The 22,716-nt window shown below is 37.1% G+C and overlaps 1 protein-coding gene across 1 annotated transcript in view; it reads left to right on the top strand.

Annotated features, from left to right (window-relative positions):
* Positions 1–7,484: 7,484 nt before the first annotated feature.
* The window catches only part of Stxbp4 (syntaxin binding protein 4), an 88,909-nt gene continuing 73,677 nt past the window's right edge, over positions 7,485–22,716 (top strand). Inside the window, exons 1-5 of the mRNA XM_090351058.1 lie at positions 7,485–7,607; positions 9,897–10,029; positions 18,796–18,902; positions 19,089–19,296; positions 20,108–20,186. Coding sequence (XP_090207184.1) covers positions 7,561–7,607; positions 9,897–10,029; positions 18,796–18,902; positions 19,089–19,296; positions 20,108–20,186 — 574 coding nt within the window. The 5' untranslated portion in view covers positions 7,485–7,560. The remainder of the gene's footprint in view (positions 7,608–9,896; positions 10,030–18,795; positions 18,903–19,088; positions 19,297–20,107; positions 20,187–22,716) is intronic.

Consider the following 22,716-nt stretch of genomic DNA (forward strand, 5'->3'; position numbering starts at 1 on the left):
CTCACCTGGCGTCTCACGCTGGCCCCGGCTCTACACGAGTTATGTGACTCTGGTGACTTAATTATCCCCCCCCCACCATGGATTCAACTAGTTAACTTTGCTTAAAAGTAATGTGACGACCGTGGTAGTTACAAAGTTATCTCACTCCATCCTGTGACTTGAAACACTCGTATCTTAGTAGACATGAGAATCCCTTCGAGAGTTTATTCTCCCACTCCGATCTTTCATGCGGTGTGTTCTAATTCCTCTTCTAAAGTATTACCCATGCACAGAATGTGCCCGGCTAAAAGAGACAAACCAGAAGGCCTTTTTGGATGATTTATTAATGCATGTGATTTTGATCCAGCGGTGAGCAGGAACTGCTTACATGACATTATCAGTTCATGCTTATAATAATAGGTATTCTTCACTCTGTGATAAGGCATGTCTTCACATGTAAATATTCCTTTTGCTGTTCACTACAGATAGAACACATTTTCTTACTAGCTGGGTCTATGAGCTCTCACCCTGTGTGCAGTTTTTTTAAAATATGTTTTTACGTCGAAAGGAAGGCTTTTGGTCTTATTGGTGAAGTGGAAATCATAATAGTCAATGAGGATAAGCATATGAGGTGGTATTCCACTATGCCTGATAGAATTTAATTCAAATTGAGATTTACTTGTGATGACTAAAGCAAAGTCTGATGATCCTGCCTTTATGAAAGAGCTGAAGGCCCAAGAAACTTTTAAAGTCATTCAACATGTATATATTGCACTTCATTGGAGAGCTAGTCACTTTTCTATCTGCTGGGACTGTAACCCAAACCAAGTCAGACAAGATCTCTCTGTTTCAATTATACTTTCTCCTGTAGGACTCAGGAGCTGGTCAGTAACAGATGGATAAAATAAGGGAATGTGAGATGCAGTGAAGACAATAGAAGGTCTTAAAGAAACTGAGAGGAGATGAAGAGGAAGAGTGGTAGTAAACATATTTTTATGGATAGGTAAAAGATCTTTTTAGAGGTGGTATTTGAACCTACCCCTGAACTGTAAGGAGCTTCTTATACAATACAATGTCAGTTCCAGGTCATAAAAAGGCTCAGAGAAAAGTGCTAGATAGGACTGAAGTCCAAAAGGAGGCCAGTGTGTTCTAGCATAATGAGCAGAGCAGGCAGTAGAAAAATTGGGTCAGTGCAGGTATACAGAGGCATAGTTTTACAAAGCCTTTTAAGCCCTAGCCAAGGGAAGCCCTTTTGAAGCATGTCAACTTTTGGAAAGATGCTCCATGTATAAGACCTTGAATAAGTTTGTGTGATTGACAGATAAGGTAAAATGAAAACCATTCATTCATTAATAAAAGGCATTTTTCCAGTGCCTCAGTTCAAGTAGCATGTATAAAGATTAAAGTCAGCTTCATGGATATGTAACTTGTGTGGGCATAGAAAATCCTGCTCTTAAAAGGAACCTTAACTTAAGTGGATGCTGCCACTGTTTTGAGTCCTTGATAATTATTTACTGTGAGAACCTGTATTTTTATATTTGAACTTCAATTTATGTCAGCAGTCCCAGTCAAGACACACACACACACACACACTACATATATTCCCAAATGAACTGTATGAGCTGACATGATTTAGGCTGAAGCACAGTTTACCTATTGGAATAAACAGAGTTAAAGGCAAAGGCAGAAGCAGAGACTTCGGCCTTATGTTAAAAGCAAGAAGAAGTCCCAACTCCTTACCTTGACAGTGTAAATAGATAATCTAGATCCTGTCTGCTTCTTTTAGCTAATCTCCTACCACTCTGTCCATTTACCTAGCCACACCACACTTATTTTCATTCTGTAAATACTTGTTTGTTTTTTGGTCTGGAATGCTTTGTTCCCAAGTCCTGGCTCACCCATTATTTCGATGTTAGTGGAATAACAGTACTCAGTCTTTGTCCCATGCTCAGTTAGGTTTGCTAGCATCTTTTAGTACCTAAAAGCCAATTCTCGTAAGGTGTAGTGGCTCATGCCTGTAATTCTAGCTACTCAAGGCTACTGCAGGCTGCCTGTGTCCCTGGCAACAAGTTAGATGTTGACTTTTGATTATCAGTTTTTTTTTAAATGTTATTATAAAGGTGATGTATCAATTGGTTACATTCCATAAGGGGGTAATGAATACATTTGCTTTTGGACACTGTCACCCCTTCTTTTGCTGTAGCCCATCTCTCCCCACCAGTTGCTATCCTGTAGAACTCACTTTCAATATACTGTCTACTGGTTATCACTGTTGCATTTGTTCACACTTTGTGCCTCCATTTCTGTGCCCTTTCCCTACCCCTGAATAGACAGATAAGGAAAAAACTGAGCTAAATAAAAAAAATCATCTCCATTTAAAAGAAAAAAAAAAGAAAATGGGAAGTGGGTCTTGGCTCAAGGGTAGGGTGGTAGCTTTGAGCTAAAGAGCTCAGGGACAGTGCCCAGGCCTTGTTCAAGCCCCATGACCCATTAAAAAAATAAAATAAAGCCAGTTCTCAACATGTTCTTTTTCCCCTCCCACCACTGGGATAAGTAAACCACAAGAGCATGGACTTAAACTTGTTCACCCAGAACAAAAACTTAGTTTTGTACCTGTTGTGGCTATACTGAGGGAAAGTTTGCTAGATAACTGTGTGAATAAAAACAAGTAGTCTTGTCTTCTAGGGAAACTTCAGAGAGCCATGAGCTATTATGCTGAAGACATCTCAAAAAAAAACAACAAAGATTCCTGCTTAGACGCATTTGGTTGGAGTTAGTTGGGCTTTGTGCTATGGGCAGATTCTTACCTGTGCATCCCCAGAGACTAAGAGCTACATTCCTGAGCTGCTTGGATTCCTGAAACAAACAAACAAACAAAACACTAGTAAAGGGAAATTGCCTTTGCCTTTGGGTACAGAGTAAAAGAGACTAAAACCAATCTTTCACTGACCTTTTTTGGATCTTCATTTCCTGAAACTTTAACATCATTTAGAAAGTATCAGTGAAATAAAGTTGAGCCCAGAATAGATAGATAGACATTTTTCACTTTTCTCTTCATCAATATATGAAAGCAACCCTGTTATTATAAACATAGCTAATGTTGGGCCAGTAGTTTGGCCTGGCTGTAGATAGAGTGCTTGCTTACTGTGCACAAAGCCCTGGGCTTTATTCCTTGGTTACCACATGAACAGAAAAAGCTGGAAGTGGTACTAGGGTCAGGACAGGACAAATACATCGTGTATTTGAAGTGTATTGTACAATCATAGTGGATGCCTGGTTCAGCAGTAGAGTTCCTGCCTATTAAGCACAAGGTTCTGAGGTCAAATCCCTACACCTCTGTTTAAACCTGAGTACTGTTCTCCTCCAAACTAATAATACAGCCCATTTGATAGCATTTTGACAATTTCTGTGTTTCAGTATTGCAATTTCATTAATATGTACTATAATTTCTGGCAGAAGATATATTGATCCCCTTCCATTTAATTTTTCTCTATTTTTTAAGAATAGACAAAAAAACTAGTTTTAGAAAATATTTTTCAGTAAGTTCTGCTTGGGGGAGGAGAGTGCCAACAGGAAGGGAAGGATAAGAGTGATGGTAAATGAGGATACAGCCAGAGTAGTTTATTTACATGTATGAAACAATGAAACATTGAAATGAAACATTGAAATTTATAGTGACTGACTAGGATACATTGTATACATGTGCAGAAATATGATGAAATACTGCTTGTCCAACTAATATATTCTAGTAAAAATAATTAAAATTTCCAGCTACTATGTGCATAATAATTTTTTTCTATTTGGTGAAATTTCTGATGTTTGTGGTTTAATGAAATTGTAAGGAAAAAGATCAAAGTATCTGTCAAAGTAAAGCTAAGTTTTCTGGAATGCATTCGTCTTACAAAACATTTTTTTTTCCTTTAGTGTTCTACTTTCTGTTTTTGCTGACCTATCCTTTCCTTCCTTAGGACTAACCAGACAAGATAAACAGTATTTTCCTAGTATGTGCATACTTTTAGTGAAAGAACAAAATGTTTTCTTCTGTGTCGTTGTTAATGATATGAAGTTGTGGGTGAGTGTACAAATTTGTGTGTTTATGTATGTGTGTGTGTGTGTGTGTATAATTGTGTGACATTACTAGAACCCTGTTAATTGAGGGTCTTAGAAGAACATTTACATAATAAAAGGAGTGCAGATAAGATAGCAGAAGAGAGGCAAGGGGTGCAGAGACAAAGGTACTTTCTTCATTAAAAAAAAAAGTTACTAGGTGTCAGTGGCTCATGTGTACAACTCTACTTACTTAGGAGGACAAGATCTGAGGATTGAGCCAGGGAAGAAAAGTCAATGAGACTCTTCGCTCCAATTAATCAGCAAAAAGCCAGAGGCAGAGGTGTAATTCAAGTGTTGAAGCACCAGCCTTAAGCAGGTAAGTTAAGGGAGAGCAAGAAGCCCTGAGTTCAAAACCTGTTGTTGGTATAGATAAGTTTAGACCCATCTTTTTGTAAGAAAGTTTAATCCATAGACTCTCATGAACTTTCCTACCCATTTTGGATTTAACCCTGATCCTCAGTGTATGATGCATAGTACCAATAAGTGGTAGCTAGTATTGAGCTGTCTCAAAAGTTCTCTTGAGGCTTGAGAATATGTCCCATGCATATGATACTAAAGCAATCTATAATGAACTTATATAAATACATGTTTAGAACAGAACCCTCTGCTACAGCTGTGTTAGTCTAGGAGACAACTGCTGAGGACAGCTGCCTCTGAATCACCTTAGTCAGAGCCCTGGGATATTAAGGTCTTCCCCCAGGCCACCACTTCCTTCCTCAGAGGGCAGGACTATGTGACTTTGGTTTCTGACAGTGAGGCTGCTGCTGACACTGTTGCTTGGTGGCTTCATTTCTCTAACAGCTGGTTATCTGCATGTTTGCACTGTTCCTATCAGATATTACTGCAGAGACTGAAATGTGTGCTTCAGGCTGTTAAGTACAGCTCAGGCTCCAGTCCAGAAAGGTAGTTGACCCTTTTCAGGGTCCATTGTGTTCATTTACAGAAGAATTTGTATTGCCTTCTGTGTACAGTAGTTGGTAAAGAGATAGAATGAATCCCATGATTTCAGTTCTCTGCCTCTGTAACTGATTGGCAGCAAACAGCAGACATTTGAAGTGAGACTGAATGGTAAATTCCAGCACAATTTCACTAGTATCTGATGGTTAAAACAACAATGATGCTATCTGTAGATATTTCTTGTATCTAGGAAAACTGAGCTTGGGAGAAGCGCAAAAGCTCACAGTGGAATCAAAGGATATTGGATATTAAGAACCATAATGTCAGAGCAAGCATGGTGGTTGCATACCTCTAATTCTAGCACTTGGGAGACTGAGGCAGGAGGATTTTGAGTTCAGGGGCAGCCTGGATGGTGAAACAAGATGCTTTCTCAAAATAATATTACCAGGAACTGGTAGCTCAAGTCTATAATGCCAGCTGCTCAGTAGCAATCTGAGACCTGAAAGGTAGAGCTTTCAAGTCAAAGGGCACAAACAGTAGATGAGGGCCTATCTGCAGTTAACCATGCAGAATTAGAGATGTGGCTGTAGAGGTATGGTTCGCTGTGAACAAAGAAGTCAGTTGAGGACTGGAGACCCTGAGTTCAGGCCCTAGTACCAGTGCAAAAATAAAAATAAAAGAAGCAAAACACAAAACACACACACACACACACACACACACACACACACACACACACACACACGATCTATGTCAGTTGCTCTACATTTGTTTAGGAAAGCATATAATCTCCCTGACTCTAGTTACTTCAATGACAATGTTGTGCTAAAAGACATATATATATATATATATATATGTATATATATATAGTTTTTTTTAAAGGGTCATGGGGCTTGAACTCAGCCTGGGCACTGTCTCTGAGCTCTTCAGCTCAAAGCTACCACCCTACCCTTGAGCCATTTTCTAGGGGTTAATTGGAGATAAGAGTCTCAGGTCCTTTTGTATCCAGATGGCTTTGAACCTTGATCTTCAGATCTTGGCCTCTTGAGTGGCTAGTTAATTTATTTTATTTTACTTTTTATTGTCGGAGTAATGTATAGAGGGGTTACAGTTACATTCACCAGTTAGTAGATGCACTGCTTCTCGCACATTGATACCCCTTTCTCATGTTTATGTCCCCATTTTCCCTCCCTCAACCCCATCCCAATCATCCTGTTTTCCCCCTTCCCTTTCCTATTTCAAATAAACAAATAAGCATATATACAGTATACCAGGTAACAAAGTCAATTACAGTAACAATATGAAATTAACCAAAGGGCAACAAAGGAGAAGAGAAATAACATAGTACCTTAAGATAAAGCTCTTATTTCCATATCCTAGAGATCCTTTCATATTGTCTCATCCTATATGACCTTATGTACCTAGGTTTTACGCTATTGTAATCCTCTGCTAGGAGAGTCCTAGATGTGTACTAATTGTTACAAATGATGGAAGTCATTGGGCTTCTGTTCCTTTGGGTCTGGCTTACTTCATAAAGTTATTTTTTAAAAGAAACCTGATCTTCAGTTAAAATTAACATTCCACCTAACATCTCAGTTGTCTACTAATAAAAGGGTTAAAGGTTTATATCTCTTATACAGAAGTACTGAGCCTCTGTAGAGAATGTTTTAATTAAACAAACCTACACTATTCTCTGTAATTTCTCAGTGGAGCTATGGAAGACATTAAAATCATATTTTAAAATCTTTTCATAAGAAATTGTTGAAGCTCATAGAGTACAATGAATCAGAGTAATACTGACTCTGCAGGAAGTCCCTCAAGAGAGTTGATGAGCTAAGAATTTTAGTTCTCTTCTAGTATATTGTACAATTATTTTTCTGACCATACTCTTTATAGCCTAATCCTCACAAGAGACATAATCCTCAAACTTTGGTTAGTAAGTAATTTTTAAGCTTTGCATTGCTGCAAGTTGTAATAATTACCTAAAACTTAGTTGTGTATTTCCCTTTCACCAAAGAACCCTGATTTTGTATACTGTAAAATAATGAAGCTATAGGCCTGTTGGTCTGTCTGAAAAGCTGCCATTGTGCTTCAGTAGCTAAAAATGCTACAGCCCCAAATACATAAGCATCTATATGCAGGCACATATGTGTCATGCTTATCTGATTTTTTTGTTTCTTTTTTTTTTTTTTTTGCCAGTCCTGGGGCTTGAACTCAGGGTTAGGACACTGCCTCTGAGCTTTTGCACTCAAGGCTAGAGCTCTACCACCTGAGTGACAGCTTTTTGGGTGCTTACTTATAAATAAGAATCTCACAGCTGCACAGGTTGGCTTTAAACTCTTTATCCTCAAATCTCAGCCTTCTGAGTAGCTAAGATTACAGACATGAGCCTAGATTTTTTTTTAATATGTTTGTGTCATGTGTATATGATGTTTTTATGCAACATTGGCATCACATTAAACTCTTTTAAGACCTAACTACTTGTTTCCTGTTCTAGTCATTGAAAGAGGATTTCTAAACTCTCTATCAAGATCTTCATTTACACAGCTGTTAAGTCCCCAGGACTGGGGTGAAAACATGAACAAAATTTCATCTATTACAGAACCATCCAGCCTCCTTGAAAAGTAAATTCTAAATTAACTGTTTTGTCACAGTTGAAGATATATTTTCTATTCGCAAACGTGTTTACAAATAGTAAACATTACTATCCATTTGCTAAACATATCGGTCTTTGTGTACAAAATACATGCACTATTCATTAGCATTAACTTAGGAATTTTTCATAAAGGGCATTAAGTACTAGATCTTGCTGGGCTTTGATGCCTCACTTCCGTAATCTTAGCTATTCATGAAGTTGAGATCTGAGGATCAAAGTTCAAAGCCAGCTCATGCAGACAAATCTGACTCTGGTCTCTAATTAACCAGCGAAAAGCAGGAAATGGAGGTGTGGCTGGAGTGTCAGTCTGGAACAAAAAAAGCTAAGTGAGAGTATGAGGCCGCAAGTAAAAGCCCTAGTAACAGTACATACACAAAAAAGTACAGGATCCTACTTGATGGCAGCCAGAAGCTAGCCTAGGTAAAAGTTCAAGACTGTAAAATACACTAAAGGCAAAAAGATGCCATAACATAAGTAGTACAGAGTTGCTTAGCAGGCAGGAAGACTTAGTTCAGACATCCTCTAACCCCTGAAACAAAGACTTAAACATGTATAATATGTATGCCACTATTGTGATTTTGGAGATTGCATATATCTATTTTGTGTAAAAAGCAAGTTGTAAAACTGTTGATATAAAGCTAAGCACTGGTAACTATGCCTGTAATCTTAGCTACTCAGGAGGCTAAGATCTGAGAATCCTGGTTTGAAGTCAGCCAAGTCAGAAAGTCTATGAGACTTTATCTCTAGTAACCTTCTCAAAAGAAGCCAGAAGTGGCTCTGTAGATCAAGTGGTAGAGTACTAGCCTTGAGCCAAAGAACCTTAGGGACAGTGCTGAGGCCCCGAGTTCAATCCATGATGATACATAGTTTATTGTCAATGCAGATAAAAAAATACAGACAGATTCATAGCAAAACAGATAAGAATTGAATACATATGAGTTCAATAACCCATACTCTGGTTTAGGAAAGAGTCTTGCATTGAAAAAAATAAATACTAAAGGTATGAATAATTATTGAAAGAAATTCACTTGAAGTAGAATGTAAAGGTCACTGCAGAGATTGGCTGCCAAACTGAGAGATTGATAGCTTAGTTCCTTTTTTCTCTTTAGTCTGTCCTTTGAGGTTTCATTCTGCTTTTATAACCTCATGTCCCTTGAAGAATTGAAGAATTGGTTGGAGTGATGAAATCCACATAAATAGAACATTCTGGACCAGGTCCTTGTTGGCTTTTATCTCGTTAAATGCCTGTTGTCCTAGTAACCACATAGGCTTATAGAGCTGAATCAGTACAGCAAATCTGAGATGTGATTGATTTATAGAAGAAGAAAATATCCAGTAACTAATGTTGTATTTTAATTTTTTTACTCTTTTTTTATCCTTTGAAAACAACAGTTTTCTTAAAATTTTGTGTAGAATTTTTGTAGCAAATGAACAGAATTCTTTTTCTGAAAGATACAATGACGTGGTGTGGCAGGAAGTCACTTTTCTCTATGGTAGTATAAGGGTTTGGTATGTTGGGAGCTAGCTGGAGGTCCTCTGTATTCTCCAGTGACTTACTGTGCCACCAAGGCAGCTTGAGACCACCTTCTGCCTCTGAAAGAAGACAAACGGGGTACACACTATACCCTAGGCCCATAAAAACTCTAATGCTTTGGGATCTTTGAGAAAAGCAAAGTGAGGTTAACCATCTTAAGGGTTCTATAGCTGTTACTTTGAATGGCATTTTATATGTGTATATATATACATATTATTCAGTCGAGTTCCTATGACATGGTGCATAAACAGGCTGACATAAGTCTTATTTCAAACCTGGCATAACAAAATTCAGATTCAGATTTTGTTTGACCAGAAAATTCACTGCTCTGACCAGAGTGTTCGAAAACAAGTTGGTGAGATGCTGTTTGTAGAATTATTTTACACCATTGTAGCAAGGATATCTGGATCAAGTATTATTTTTGAAATTCTTTTTAAATTTAAAAGATCGAAATGGAGGTGACATTTATTTTGTGTGTTTAAAATATTTTTATTTTACTCCATAGACGTAAGCATTATTATTGTAAATTCTTTTTATGTTTTGCTTGTTTTTGTGAAAGAATTAAAAATATCGGTAAGCGATTCTGTTTGGTTGTTTGTTGATGATTATACTTTTTAAAATGTAGTTGCTAATGGTATTAATCATTTTGGTTGTCTGATTCAACAATGTAAAGAAGAGATATAGGTACAGACCTCTAGCCTAATCTTCTTTACTTTTGCCTAGGAATCCTGCCTTTCAGATAATAACAGTTACCAAGGACACAGGCCTGGGTCTGAAAATCCTGGGAGGAATTAACAGGAATGAAGGTCCATTGGTATATATCCAAGAAGTCATTCCTGGAGGAGATTGTCACAAGGTAAAAATAAAAGTAAAAACATTCCCTCCCATTACTGTTGTAAGGTTTGTTTTCCTCCTTTTATCAGTAAGTTTTAGTGGGACCTGGAGGTCCTCAATGAAGGATACAAAGGGACTGAAAAATTGACTTTCACCCTCAAGGATCTCTAGCCTAACAAATAAGTAGATTTTACATATAGAAAAGAATAACATATCACACTCTTAACTAGAAGTCCCACAAGAAATTAAAAAGTGCTGGGAGTGTGGCCTAGTGGTGGAGTGCTTACGGGTGTACACCAAGCCCTGTGTTTGACTCCTCAGCACCACAAACACAGAAAAAGCCAGAAGTGGTGCTGTGGCCCAAGTGGTAGAGGGCTGGCCTTGAGAAAGCCCAAGGACAGTGCCCAGACCCTGAGGTCAAGCCCCAGGACTGGCAAAAAAATAAAAATAAAATAAAACATTAGGGGCTAGAGGGGAGAAGGAGGGAGCACACTTGAAACACTTGATATAGTAACAAATCAAGATGATGATAATTTGCTTTTAAGGTAAACATAGAGGAACCAGAGTGGTGGTTCATGCCTCTAACCTCATGTGTAGGGGAGGTGTAAATAGATGGAAAGCAAAGAGGGCTCGGGGTGGGGTGGGGGGGTCGCGGAGGGTGTGATGACTCAAGTGGTAGATTGCCTGCATAAGAAGCTAGAGGCTCTGAGTTTGAACCACAGTAGCATCCCACTCCACCATCATTTTAAAAAAAAAGCACAAGCATTTGTGCTTTTTATTTCCCTAGAAACCATTTGTAATTGGATAGATATAGTGCTGAATGACAGTTTCTGCTGTCATTGTAAGCAACTAAGAAGTTATACCATACTTATTGCTTTAGCTTAAAATTTTATTACAAAAGAGTATTAAAAAGTGAAACTTTCTAGCAGGGCATGGTAGCTCATGCCAGTAATCCTAGCTACTCAGGAGGCTGAGATCTGAGGATCACAGTTCAAAGCCAGCCCCGGCACTGAAGACCATGAGACCCTTAACTCCACTTAATCACTAGAAAAGGGTAAGTGGGGCTGTGGCTCAAGGGGTAGGATGGTAGCCTTGAGCTGAAGTGCTCAGGGACAGCACCCAGTCCCACAGTTCAAGTCCCATAACCCACCAAAAAATAAAAATAAAAGTGAAACTTCTAATGGACTTATATTGTCTCATTTCCACTAGAGAGCAGCATAGAGTTATTAATGGTCTAGTGAAGGCAAAAAAAGAATACAGTCAAAGCACTGAAAGGTGTAGGAGAGCTCACTTATTTTCTACTGCTTATATTTGATTTTCAGTATTTCCTCAAGGTGGAGCACAATAGGTAGCTTTTTTTTCTTCAAATACAAAAATCGATACAATTATATTTAAATATATTTAGTAGTATCCATATTCAGTTCTAAATACTCTTCTTACATGGTATTAAGTTCCTAATCTGCAGAAATTTCTATATATTGGTGACACTCATAAGACAAGTGACAAGGTCATAAGCTTATCCTTGTTAAGATGGTGAATTCATCAACTTAATAATTTCTAAAGTGCCTGTGAATGCTTTAATGTGCTGTACTTTTATTTTAATATGTTTTTAGAATTAATAATATAGGTAATCTAAGTATATAGCTGGCTTTGTTTCATTATTGTTCCCAAACTAAAAGGGATTTATTGGAACTCTAAAAGAATTTTCTTCAAATAATCATATTTACCCATCTGGCAAATGTAAGAATTCTTGAGCAGTTAAACCATATATTGTATTTCTTTGAAAATCCCCAGAGTTCAAAATTTGGCATGTAATGAGTACCATTTTCCACTTTAGGAAGGAAATAAGATTTCTCTGTCTAGAGGCAGCCCACAGATTGAGAAAAAATATAGCCCAGTATTGAGTTAAGGAATGAGGAAAACTCCAAGGCCATTTTCCCCCATCAGCTAGTCCTCTGTCCATATGATATATTCAGCAATTGGTTTTAGGCCTCTCCTAGCCTAATGCTCCTATGAATTTCATACCCACTTATCCTATCTCCTGATAAAAATTTCCATGTGAATTTAGAGGCATCTGAAAACTCAACATTTCTGAACTACATCCCGTGATAGCCACTTCCATGCCCTCATCTCATTTCTTCCCATTCAGAGGCTTCTTTAAATGATGAGGGCAGCATTGAGGTTACACAGAGTCAGAAAATGTAACAATCTCGTAACTCCATCCTCTCCCAGGATAACCTATCTAGCTCATGTACTGAGGACTTTTTTTTCTCTCTACATAACCCTTGATTCTACTCTCACTAAACTTAATTAAGCTATAATCCATTTGATTTTAGGAGTCCTATCATTCGATTTACTTGCTCTGAGGTACCATGCCTACTTTCCTCCCAACCTGCCTCCATAATGCTTGCCTGCCTGCCTGCCTGCCTGCCTGCCTGCCTGCTGCCTCCCTGCAGGGTTCTACATAGTGCAGCTTCTGCTCTTGACTTTTCTATTTCTCCATTCTGATGCTTTCAAGAGACTGGCCTTCTCTCCATCACTGGGTTGGTGTCTTTCTCATCTTATAAACTGTTACATTAGACTGGGAACTAGACCTGTTTCCCTTTCTATTACCAGATACCAATTCAGAGGCCACTTCCTAAGTGAAGTGTCCCCTATTCTCTTCCATTGTGACTGAAAATAAGTTCAGGTTAATTTGTTCTGATTGATCTTGTTCTTTTCCTTCATATCACCAATCTTGATATCTGATTATTTTAGCAACCCTAATGAATCACTCATTGATATTTATGTTTCTAAAGGGTAAACCAGTTTTATTAATACTATACTTGCTAAATTAATACTAATTATTAGGGAATGAAAGGTCCCTTGACCATTATGTGATTCGTGTGTTACCATTCCATGCTGCCATTTGGGTACCATACCAACATATCTACTTTTCCTCTCTTTCCCTGAGTTGTCACATTTAGATATCACCAAGTTTTTAAGTGTTTTAGTTTATTTCTTTTATTGCTAATAACATTAGGAAAGCAAGCAAAAATCAAATGCTCTTCAAAGCATATTGCTTAGTTTGTTCTAAGATGCATGCTAACACATGCATATAACTATGTATATCCATATGTAGTGCATACATATAAATTGAGTAGTGTATGTTTGTGTGGGTGTGTCTTTTTTCTCCAAAATTGAGATGGGTCTCACAATCCATGTCATACTTTAATTGCTAGCATTTTTTTTTTTTTTTGCCAGTCCCAGGTCCCAGGGCTTGAACTCAGGACCTGAGCTTTCTCAAGGCTACAGCTCTACCACTTGAGTCACAACACCTCTTCTGGCTTTTTATATGTATGTGGTACTGAGGAATCAAACTTGGGTCTTTGTGCGTGCTGGGCAAGTACTCTACCACTAGGCCACACTCCCAGCTGCCAGCATTTTTTCCTCTCAGTACTATTTATAGTCATATTGACTCTTAATAATTAGTGACAGCTTAGATTTGATCCTGTCAGGACAAAGACACAGGTACTTGTGATTAGTCCATGTCCGCAAAGGCTGCAGAAGAGAATATTTAACTTTCAGAAGAATTGTTTTCAGATCTTATTGTAAAACCTTACCCTGGAACCTAGATGAATCTTCTGACCAATTTCCTGGTGGTAGCTAAGGAAGTGACAGTCAAAACTGCTCACTTTTCAGTGTTACTCTTGTTTGCCATTACTATTTTATCATAACCATCTTAATTTTCTCAGACAAACGTCTGGATCTCAGTAATTTATTATTATTGTATTCCTAATACTGCACTAGAGAGATACTCATGAGAAGGGTATGGTCTCACCAACTGGAAAAATGAGAGCTCCTAGCTTGGGAGTTGCTTTTGGAAGCTGCTAAATTCATAGTCTGTAATTCATGACTAGGGGCTAAGAGTCACCAAAGATAACATGCAGCAATACAATTAAGTAAATCAGGGGAATTGTAGGAAACTTGTAGAGAACATAGAGTTGAATCTGGCAATGAAGCTGAGTGAGAGGTAGAGGTGTAGGAGGGTAGATGTGGTGGAATGCCAAATAGAAATTGATACATGGAGAAGTGTTGTAGTTTGAAAGCCGACAGCTGCTTGGATGAACCTTCTCTGAGAGTAGGAACGAGTTTTTATACCAGGGTGGGAGGTGTATATGAGGCTAGAAAAAAAGCTAGTTTATTGTGCCCAGTTTTGGAACTGGAGGAGTTTTTTCTTCCAGTGGGCAGTCATCAAAAGCTGTCAGTTGAAGAGTTACTTAATTTATCAATCATGTGAAAATGATCCACAACTGATAGAAGAGTGTGAGTCACCCTACTTTATTTAAAACTAGTATAATGTACTTTACATGCTAATTAACTCTTAGAATATTATGTTGTTTGAAGCCTAGAAAATAGAGGGAATTTCATAGTGATGAAACAGCTTTCATCAGTTTATATTAGCAACTAGAATTAAAAGAAGGGTATAGGACTAGTAGTAGTACATACCTGGAATCCTGTGTATGTAAGAAGCAGGGATGAGAAAATCACAGTTCAAGGCCAGTCTGGACACAAAACTTAGGGAGATTCCCATTTGAACAACTAAGTCAGGCCTGGTAGAATATGTGTTACCAGAGCTTCTCTAGAATCATGGGTGGCAGGACTGAAGACTGAGTCATGTGTCCAAAGCAAAATGCCTAAGTCCTCTGAAAAACTAATGAAAGCAAAAACTCCTAGGGACAAGTAAGCAAGGCTCTGAGTTCAAATTAAATACTGTCCTGTTCCCTAAAAATGTTTAATCTATAGCTTATGGAAGTATGGGTTGAGGAGATCTAAATATTTACAAAAGGAGCATTCCTTTGGGGACATAATGACTTAGTTAAATTAGAATTGGGCTGTATACATGGATTCTGATGATATATTAACATAAAACTTTGTAATAAAGTCATTACTGGACATGAAGAATGCTGATAGTTTGTAACAGCAGTATGGATATGCTTAGGGACACACAATTATTTCAGTGTCAGCATGCCTGTCCCTGAGAGGAAACTCTGTCTGAAGGTCAGCATGTGGAAGTGCCTGGTAGGTGGCTTGTCAAGTCATGTAATTGCTCAGTCACTGCTGAGTGGGAATACAGACTGGGAAAGAGGGCTCAGCATACCCCTAAAGTCACAGTTTCACATGTACATTAACCCAGCTGGAGCAGAATTCACTCGTTTAGAATGCCAGAGTTTTACAGAAATAGCTTTGTTTTCATTTCAGGTTCTGACTTTCAAACAGGCTTAGAAATTCACATGATTGGCTAGGATTTTATTCTAGGAGTTGAGTGAAAGATTAAAAAGAAACATAAACCTTGTAAATGCTTTTTAGAAAGTAAAAAGTACGCAATAAGTAGCGATGCATGCCTCACAGCACTCGGGAGGGTGAGGTAGGAAGATCATCAGTTCAAGGCCAGTTCAAGGCCAACCTGGCCTAATAGGAAAGGAAACATATAAACATCAGTTTATATGGACTGTTATCTCAGTCCAAAGACATGTTTCCTGTTCTTTCAGTGGTCTCAGTGGAGAATGCACCTTTGCTACATTAGAATACTTCAGTACAAGACAAGTCAAGTGATAGTCATGAAAAGTTTTCCTTCATCCTGCCAACATTATACAGCCAGACAGGAAAGAGTGGGAAATTGTAGATCAATTTAAATGTTGTTTCTCAATTGTGTATTGAAATGCCTTTTCACAGCATTCCTGACAATGATGATTTGTATATGATCCATGGATACTCGTTAACACCAAATAGTGTGCAGTTTAGTTCTGAGTTTATAGCACACAAGGTGACATAAAGAGGATTGTGTATGATCTCTATCTACTCTCTCTTTCACTGTTTATGAAAGTCTCGCTGGTAGTTTACAGAGCTCAAATCCAAATTCAGGTGTATCTGATTGCTAAACACTACACTGTTTGCACTTCAGTTTATTGCTTCCTAAAGGCCTTTACCCAAATGACACATAGTTACCATCTGATTTATAGTCATCAACACAGAATGCTGCCTCTTCAATGGAATTAAGTAAGAAGAAAGAACTGTAAATTCTAAGAACATTCACATTGAAACACAATAATCTAATTTTCTTAATGCCTGCCACCACAACTTTTAAAACCTTTCTTACCTTCCCTGTCTGTGTCTTCTGCACACTTTGACCAAGTGACACAAGGTTTTATTTTCTCCTTGTTTTTCTTTCAGTTGATGATAGGCTTAGGGATATTAGCTAATATTGCTATTGACTTTAAATCTCAATTAACGTTTACTTTATGAAGCCATTTCTAATAAATTATTTACAGATCCCAAATTGTATAAAGCTGGATTCAACAATGACAGTTACTATTAAAAACTTCTCTACTTGACCCTTATTTCTAATACCAGTTCTAGATATGGTTTTTATGTGTGTATATATGTATGTGCATCTGGAACTGAATGTGTGTGTCTTTGTGTCTGTTTGTGTGCATATAAATGGTTGGGATATTTTGTTGACATTTAACCTTAACCTTTAGTAAATGAATATGCTTAACTAAAATTTCGCATATTAAGTTACAAGCTAATAGACACAAGTGTCAGTATAATTTTGAGACAGTTCATTTAAATGCATGCATAGGGCTGGGAATGTGTCTTAGTGGTAGAGTGCTTGTCTAGCATGCATGAAGTCCAGTGTTCCATTTTTCAGTACCACATACACAGAAAAAGCCAGAAGTGGCTCTGTGGCTCAAGTAGTAGAGCACTAGTCTTGAGCACAGAGAGGTTCAGGGACAGAGCCCAGGCCCTGAGTTCTAGCCCCAGGATCAGCAAAAAAAATCAAATTAATTAAATAAATTCATACATAGTGAAACTATTCTAATAGGAACACAGGCAAAATATAACTGTGTTTAGAAAATCAGCCCTTATGTGTTACTGAATATGTAAGAAGGATCCATATGGTGGATACTTTCTCCATATACTTAGTCTTTTCTAGGATCATTTTCCTGTATTTCTATACATTTATCAAATACAAGGAAAATATGACTGAAGCCTACAGCTATTGTGTGCTGTAATGTCTGATCTTGCTATTTAAATTCATCATGTACTTATAGAAAATTCAAATTAGTTTGTAAATTTTTTAAAAATTCTAAAATCAAATTGCCTGTTATAGTTCACTGTTCAATGTTTATATTACAGAAGGGCCATAAGGTTTTGTGTTTATAACTCATGTGTTTTACACAGTATTTGAGATATGGACCTATAAAATCTTTTCATAAATATTTTATATTTTTTTTATTTTTTTAATATTTTTTATTGTAATTAGTAAAAGGGTTACATGATATTTGCCAGATAGAAGGTGCATTAATTCACATACATTGATACCCTTTCACATGTTAGTTTTCTTTGCACTCATTCGTCAGTAGAAGTAAAATAGCCACCAATTACCATTTCTCTTAAATATTTCAATTCATGCTGAAGATTATTCAGCTAAGAATACATTTTAGTAGAAATACGTTTAAGTCAGATGTCTCATTGGATTTGTAGAAGTTATTTAAACACTATCAGGATGAAAAGTGACCTTTTAAATTGTATGTGCTCGATTTCTGTTACTGTAACCAATGCCTGATATGGAAAGGGGGTTCTTATAGCAAGAAACTGTTTATTGGGTTCACAGTCTAAAAGGTTTCAGTTTGTGATTAGTTGGACTGCCAATAGATAGGTGGCAGAGCAAAACGGCTGATTTCATGTCCAGGAAGCAGAAGCAGAAGAGGAAGAGGAAGGAGAAGAGGAAGAAGAAGAAGAAGAAGAGGAAGAGGAGGAGGAGGAGGAGGAGGAGGAGGAGGAGGAGGAGGAGGAGGAAGAAAAAGAAGAAACCAGAGTCCCGTAGTCCCCTTTAAAGGAAACCCCTTCAAGGATCCCAAGACTAGCAGTCTCTACCTCTTAAAAGTTTCTACCCCTCTCCGAAGGGCCAAGTTGGGACCATGGGACTTTGGGAGATGCTCAAAATCCATGTAGCACCATGGAAGTTTTTTCAGTAATTATGTAAACAATACTTTTTACTTTGTACCAACTAAAAAGTAAATGTATCTTAGGAACTGTAAAAGAAAAGAGCTTATATTTCTGAATCTAGGGAGGAAGTAGAAGTGACTGAGTTACTTGCCTAACAACTACATTACATCCTATGATTAAGATTGGAATGCTCTTATTCACTTAGTTATGTACGAGTAGATTCAGGACTTCACAAAAACAATACCAAAGAGCCAGTCATCATTTGCAGGACTTGGCTAAAGCTATATTCATAGTCAACTAAGCTGATATGGATATGGATATGCAGTATGGATAGGGTCAAATATCCTTGACAACATTTTAAAAGCCTAGTTTACATGTATTCTCACATCCATAGTTTGGTGGAAGAAGATACAGGAATCCTCAAAAACTGCACTGAATGAGCATCTTGTATTCTGAAATATCCCTTGAATGTTTTGCTTACTTTATCGTTGTTAGAGCTTTATCAATCTCAGGATGCTATGCTGTTAAGGCAGCATATAGGCTCATTTCCTACTATCACCGGAATTTCTTACTGTGCAAATTTTTTTCATGGAATACATGAACTCTCTCTACAACTACATTACCAAACCAGGCTTTAATCAAAACATTTGCTATTGACAGTATCTAAGAAGCTCTTTCTCTAAGTCCTTCTTTATCATTTTAATTGCTTTAATTAAGACTTATCACCTTTAAAAATGTTCTGTTATTTTCTTTGCAAATGTTTCCTCTTTTAAATTTTATTATTTTATTTTTTTAGGATGGACGTTTGAAACCAGGAGATCAACTGGTCTCAGTAAACAAGGAATCCATGATTGGTGTATCATTTGAAGAAGCAAAAAACATACTTACCAGAGCCAAGTTGAGGTAGTGATTCTGTTCATAAGATAGACTGAAAGTATTTAGCATGTCTTTTTTGGCATAGTAATTTAAGTTGTCTTAAGCACATTAGACCCTTAAAGAGCTATTTTAATGACATTTAGAAAATTAATTTAGAACTCACTTCTGTTATATTTGTTGCATATCCCTAAAGTGACTTTTCTTATATGCTAGGTCAGAGTCTGCTTGGGAAATAGCATTCATAAGACAGAAGTCTGATGGTAGTCACCCAGAAGACCTCTTGTGTTCATCCCTGTCACAAGGACAATGTGGACCTCCGGCCTCTACATTTCATCTTTTTTCTCCTCCTTGTGAAATACTGGTTCCAAAGATCTCACCCACTCCCAAGACTGAAGATGTTTCTTCTTTTAAAAGGAATCAGGTAGTCTTAAACTTCTTTGCATATGTAATAAATCTATAAACCTTCTGTGTCTTTATGTTGGCTGAATAGATATAGACATAACTATACATATTAGTGCTGTTTGTTAACCATTGCTATTTCTTTGAAATATTTTGTTTCACATTTTTGTAATACTTTATCAAAAAAGATATATCTTCAAGTCAAAGTTTCCTTTGTCTGTAGAAAATAGAAGCATGACAAAATGATACTACAAATATATACCTCAAATCTACTCCTAACTCTGAGGAATGTTACATTTGGTTTCAGGCAGTCTCTAGTATGGTTTAGTTCATTATCATCTTCATTTTCTACTTGATAAAACTCAGGCAATCATTATTTTTCCTTAGTTTTGTTGTTGTTGTTTGTTGTTTCCCAACACAGTGAAGCTAATCCCAATCATCCAATCAGTATGTGTGATAGAAGATTGACCACCACTTTTATGCCCCTTTACCATCATACAAAATGGGAAACTCTTACTATCACAATTAATGCCAATATTTCACTGTATTATCTTACTCTATTTGGTAGGCTTTTAGCCAGTGATGAACTTCTTAAGGAGACAGAATGTAAGAGTTTTGTCAGCCACCTATATTTTATCTTTAAAGACTAGGTACATGGTCCTAAGTTTTATTACTATTGGACGTGGTAGAACTAAAAGCATTTGTTATCTTCAAGTCTGAATGGACTTGTTTGTAGATGACTGTTTTGTTTTTTAATGTTAACATGACCATCTAGACGGGTCTTTGACCTACTTTAGAAAATGGCATTACTTGTTTCTGATTTTCTTTCACAGATGAAACCTGGGTACAAGGAAACAGAATATACTCCAATTACTTTATTGGAAAACAGCCCAGGGGATAGGTCTAATTCAGGTAGTACACATTTAATTCCTCTTTCCTGTTAGTTTTTTCAATTACTCCCTCTCTCAATGAAGAGTACATAATAGGACTTAATAGACTTTAAATAAGGTTTCATTATGCCTAAAAGCAGGTTATCCCTATGGTGAAAATGACTTGAGGGTTATTGAAGCATAGGGGGCTTATGTCTTGCTCTAGGACCATCCACAGGCAGAGTCCTTTTAAGCTCCAGTCTTTTAATTGAGAATAACAATACCTGTGTCATTGGAGTTGTTGTGTATTAATAAACATATGTATGTGATGTAATTAATTCATTGACAGACTAGAAACAAAAAGAAAGAGATTGAATCTTTAATCATTTTTCTATTAGACCTAGTGAATTTTTATGTTCTAATGTAAGGGAACTTAGAGGAAAGTACATCTCAGCATATGTGAGATTGTGTCCTGGTCTTTCTCTTTCTCCCTTCCTCTCTGTGTCTCATTTCCTTAGCCACTCATCTATACATTTACTCATGAGTTGAGTAAGCACAGTTTCCTGGGGTTCATCCAGCCATAATTATAGGTCAGGCCCCAAGCTGGAAGATAGGTCTCATAAAAGTAGAAATTAAAATTATTGAAAAAATACAGTTAACTTACCTGCTTCCTGCTCTTCCATACTGGTTCAATCCATAGTGATCTTCTACATTTTTATGCACATTTTAGACACTGAATTTGTATATAGAACTTTTCCTAAGGAGAAAAAAATACATTTTTGATTTTTTTTTTTTTTTTTTTTTTTTTTGCCAGTCCTGGGCTTCAGGCTCAAGACCTAAGTGCTGTCCTTGGGCTTTTTTTCTCAAGGCTAGAGTTCTACTATGTGAGCCACAACACCGCTTCTAGCTTTTTTCTATATATGTGTGGTACTGAGGAATCAAACCCTGATCTTTGTGCATGCTAAGCAAGCACTCTACCACTAGGCCAAACTCCTGGCCCTATTTGATATTTTTAAAATGTCATTCATGGTCAACAATTCTTGATAACAAAGAAGACTTTCCTGTTTTTATCAGAATTGATAAAATTCTGTTTCACTAAAGTCACTCTTTCTCAAGGTTTAATTCCATTTGGTGTGAAAAGTCAGTAACCATTTTTTTTTGTAATCTTGACACCTATAAGCTATATTAAAGATTTTGCATAGAATGTTGAGGATGTGTTAAAGGTTTAGAGGAAGACTATTTATTTTCATGTGCACTTCTTATGTTCTTAAGAAAGAGAATGCAAATCATTTTGTACTTAGAGACAGATGCTCTGAGAAATTAAAAAAAATTAAACACTGCATAAAGATGTGACATTTTAAAAGTTTTTTTTCTCTTCCTCTTGTTCCTATGTAGAACTAGTAAAATACCACTTAAAAGTGTATTTAGAAAAGTGACAATTTAGATAGTATGGATTGACATAAATTATAGAAACTTGTTTTAAAAATTTTGGCATATTAAAACACATGGTCTTTCAAGGTCTTGCTTTTTTTGGCACTGGATTTCTTATTCCTCCAGTCAGGACAAAGGCATATCTATATCATAGAGGCTTCTTAAAAAGCTCTAGAGGCATGGGTGAGTGATGTGTTATGTTCAACACTTGTACTATAACCCTTCTGTGAAATAAGACATAGAGTTTTCAGCTCAAAAAGTTCTGTCTATATCGTATTTCTATACAGCCTTGTAATGATTTGCATTTATGAACTTTTCTAGAGTACTTTCAGAGTTCACATAAGGAAGCCATTTCCATTCAAAGGAATATCATTACCTTTTTGAATCTCAGATATGATTTATTTTTTGCCAGTCCCAGGGCTCGAACTCAGGGTCTAATCACTGTCCTTGGGCTTTCTCAAGGCTAGAGTTCTACCACTTGAGCCACAGCACCATTTCCAGCTTTTTTTTTCTATGTATGTGTGGTACTGAGGAACTGAACCCAAGTCTTCGTGAATGCTAGGCAAGCACTCTACCACTAGGCCAAACTCCCAGCCCCTGATTTTATTTTTTTCTAAAAACAACAAGAAAAAAAAAAAAAAAAACAACTTTATCTTACAGTTAGTAAAGCATTGAACTGGTTGCATGTCTGTTTGTCTTTTAAGTTGCCGTTCCCGTGAAACTTCAATTTGAAAAATAACAGCAAATAACTGGCTATTCCCCTCTCCTTCCCCTCACTATTGTCAGCACCAGGGTGCCTCTTACTCCTTCTGCTTGCTCAGTCTACTTGCTGGGTTGGTGCTCTACCTTTGGGTCAGACCTCCATCCTTGCCTTTTATTAGATATTTAGAAATGAAGTCTTACAGACTCTTCTGCTCTCCAAACTGTGATCCTTCCCATCTCACCCTCTTGAGTACCTAAGATTATAGGCATGATCCACTAGTGCCCAACTAGTCTTTTTATGTCTTTTAGGGCTCAAACAAAGTTAATTGATATGATGCATTTTAGACTTAAATTTTTTTTAAAAAAAATCAGGAAAACAGAAGTGAAACCTGCCAACTGATTAAAGGAATTATTTTTGAACAGCAGGAACCAAGAACACA

Source organism: Megascapheus bottae, chromosome 17 (genome assembly GCF_031878675.1).
Source record: "Megascapheus bottae isolate mThoBot1 chromosome 17, mThoBot2.hap1, whole genome shotgun sequence".
Lineage (NCBI taxonomy): Eukaryota > Metazoa > Chordata > Mammalia > Rodentia > Geomyidae > Megascapheus > Megascapheus bottae.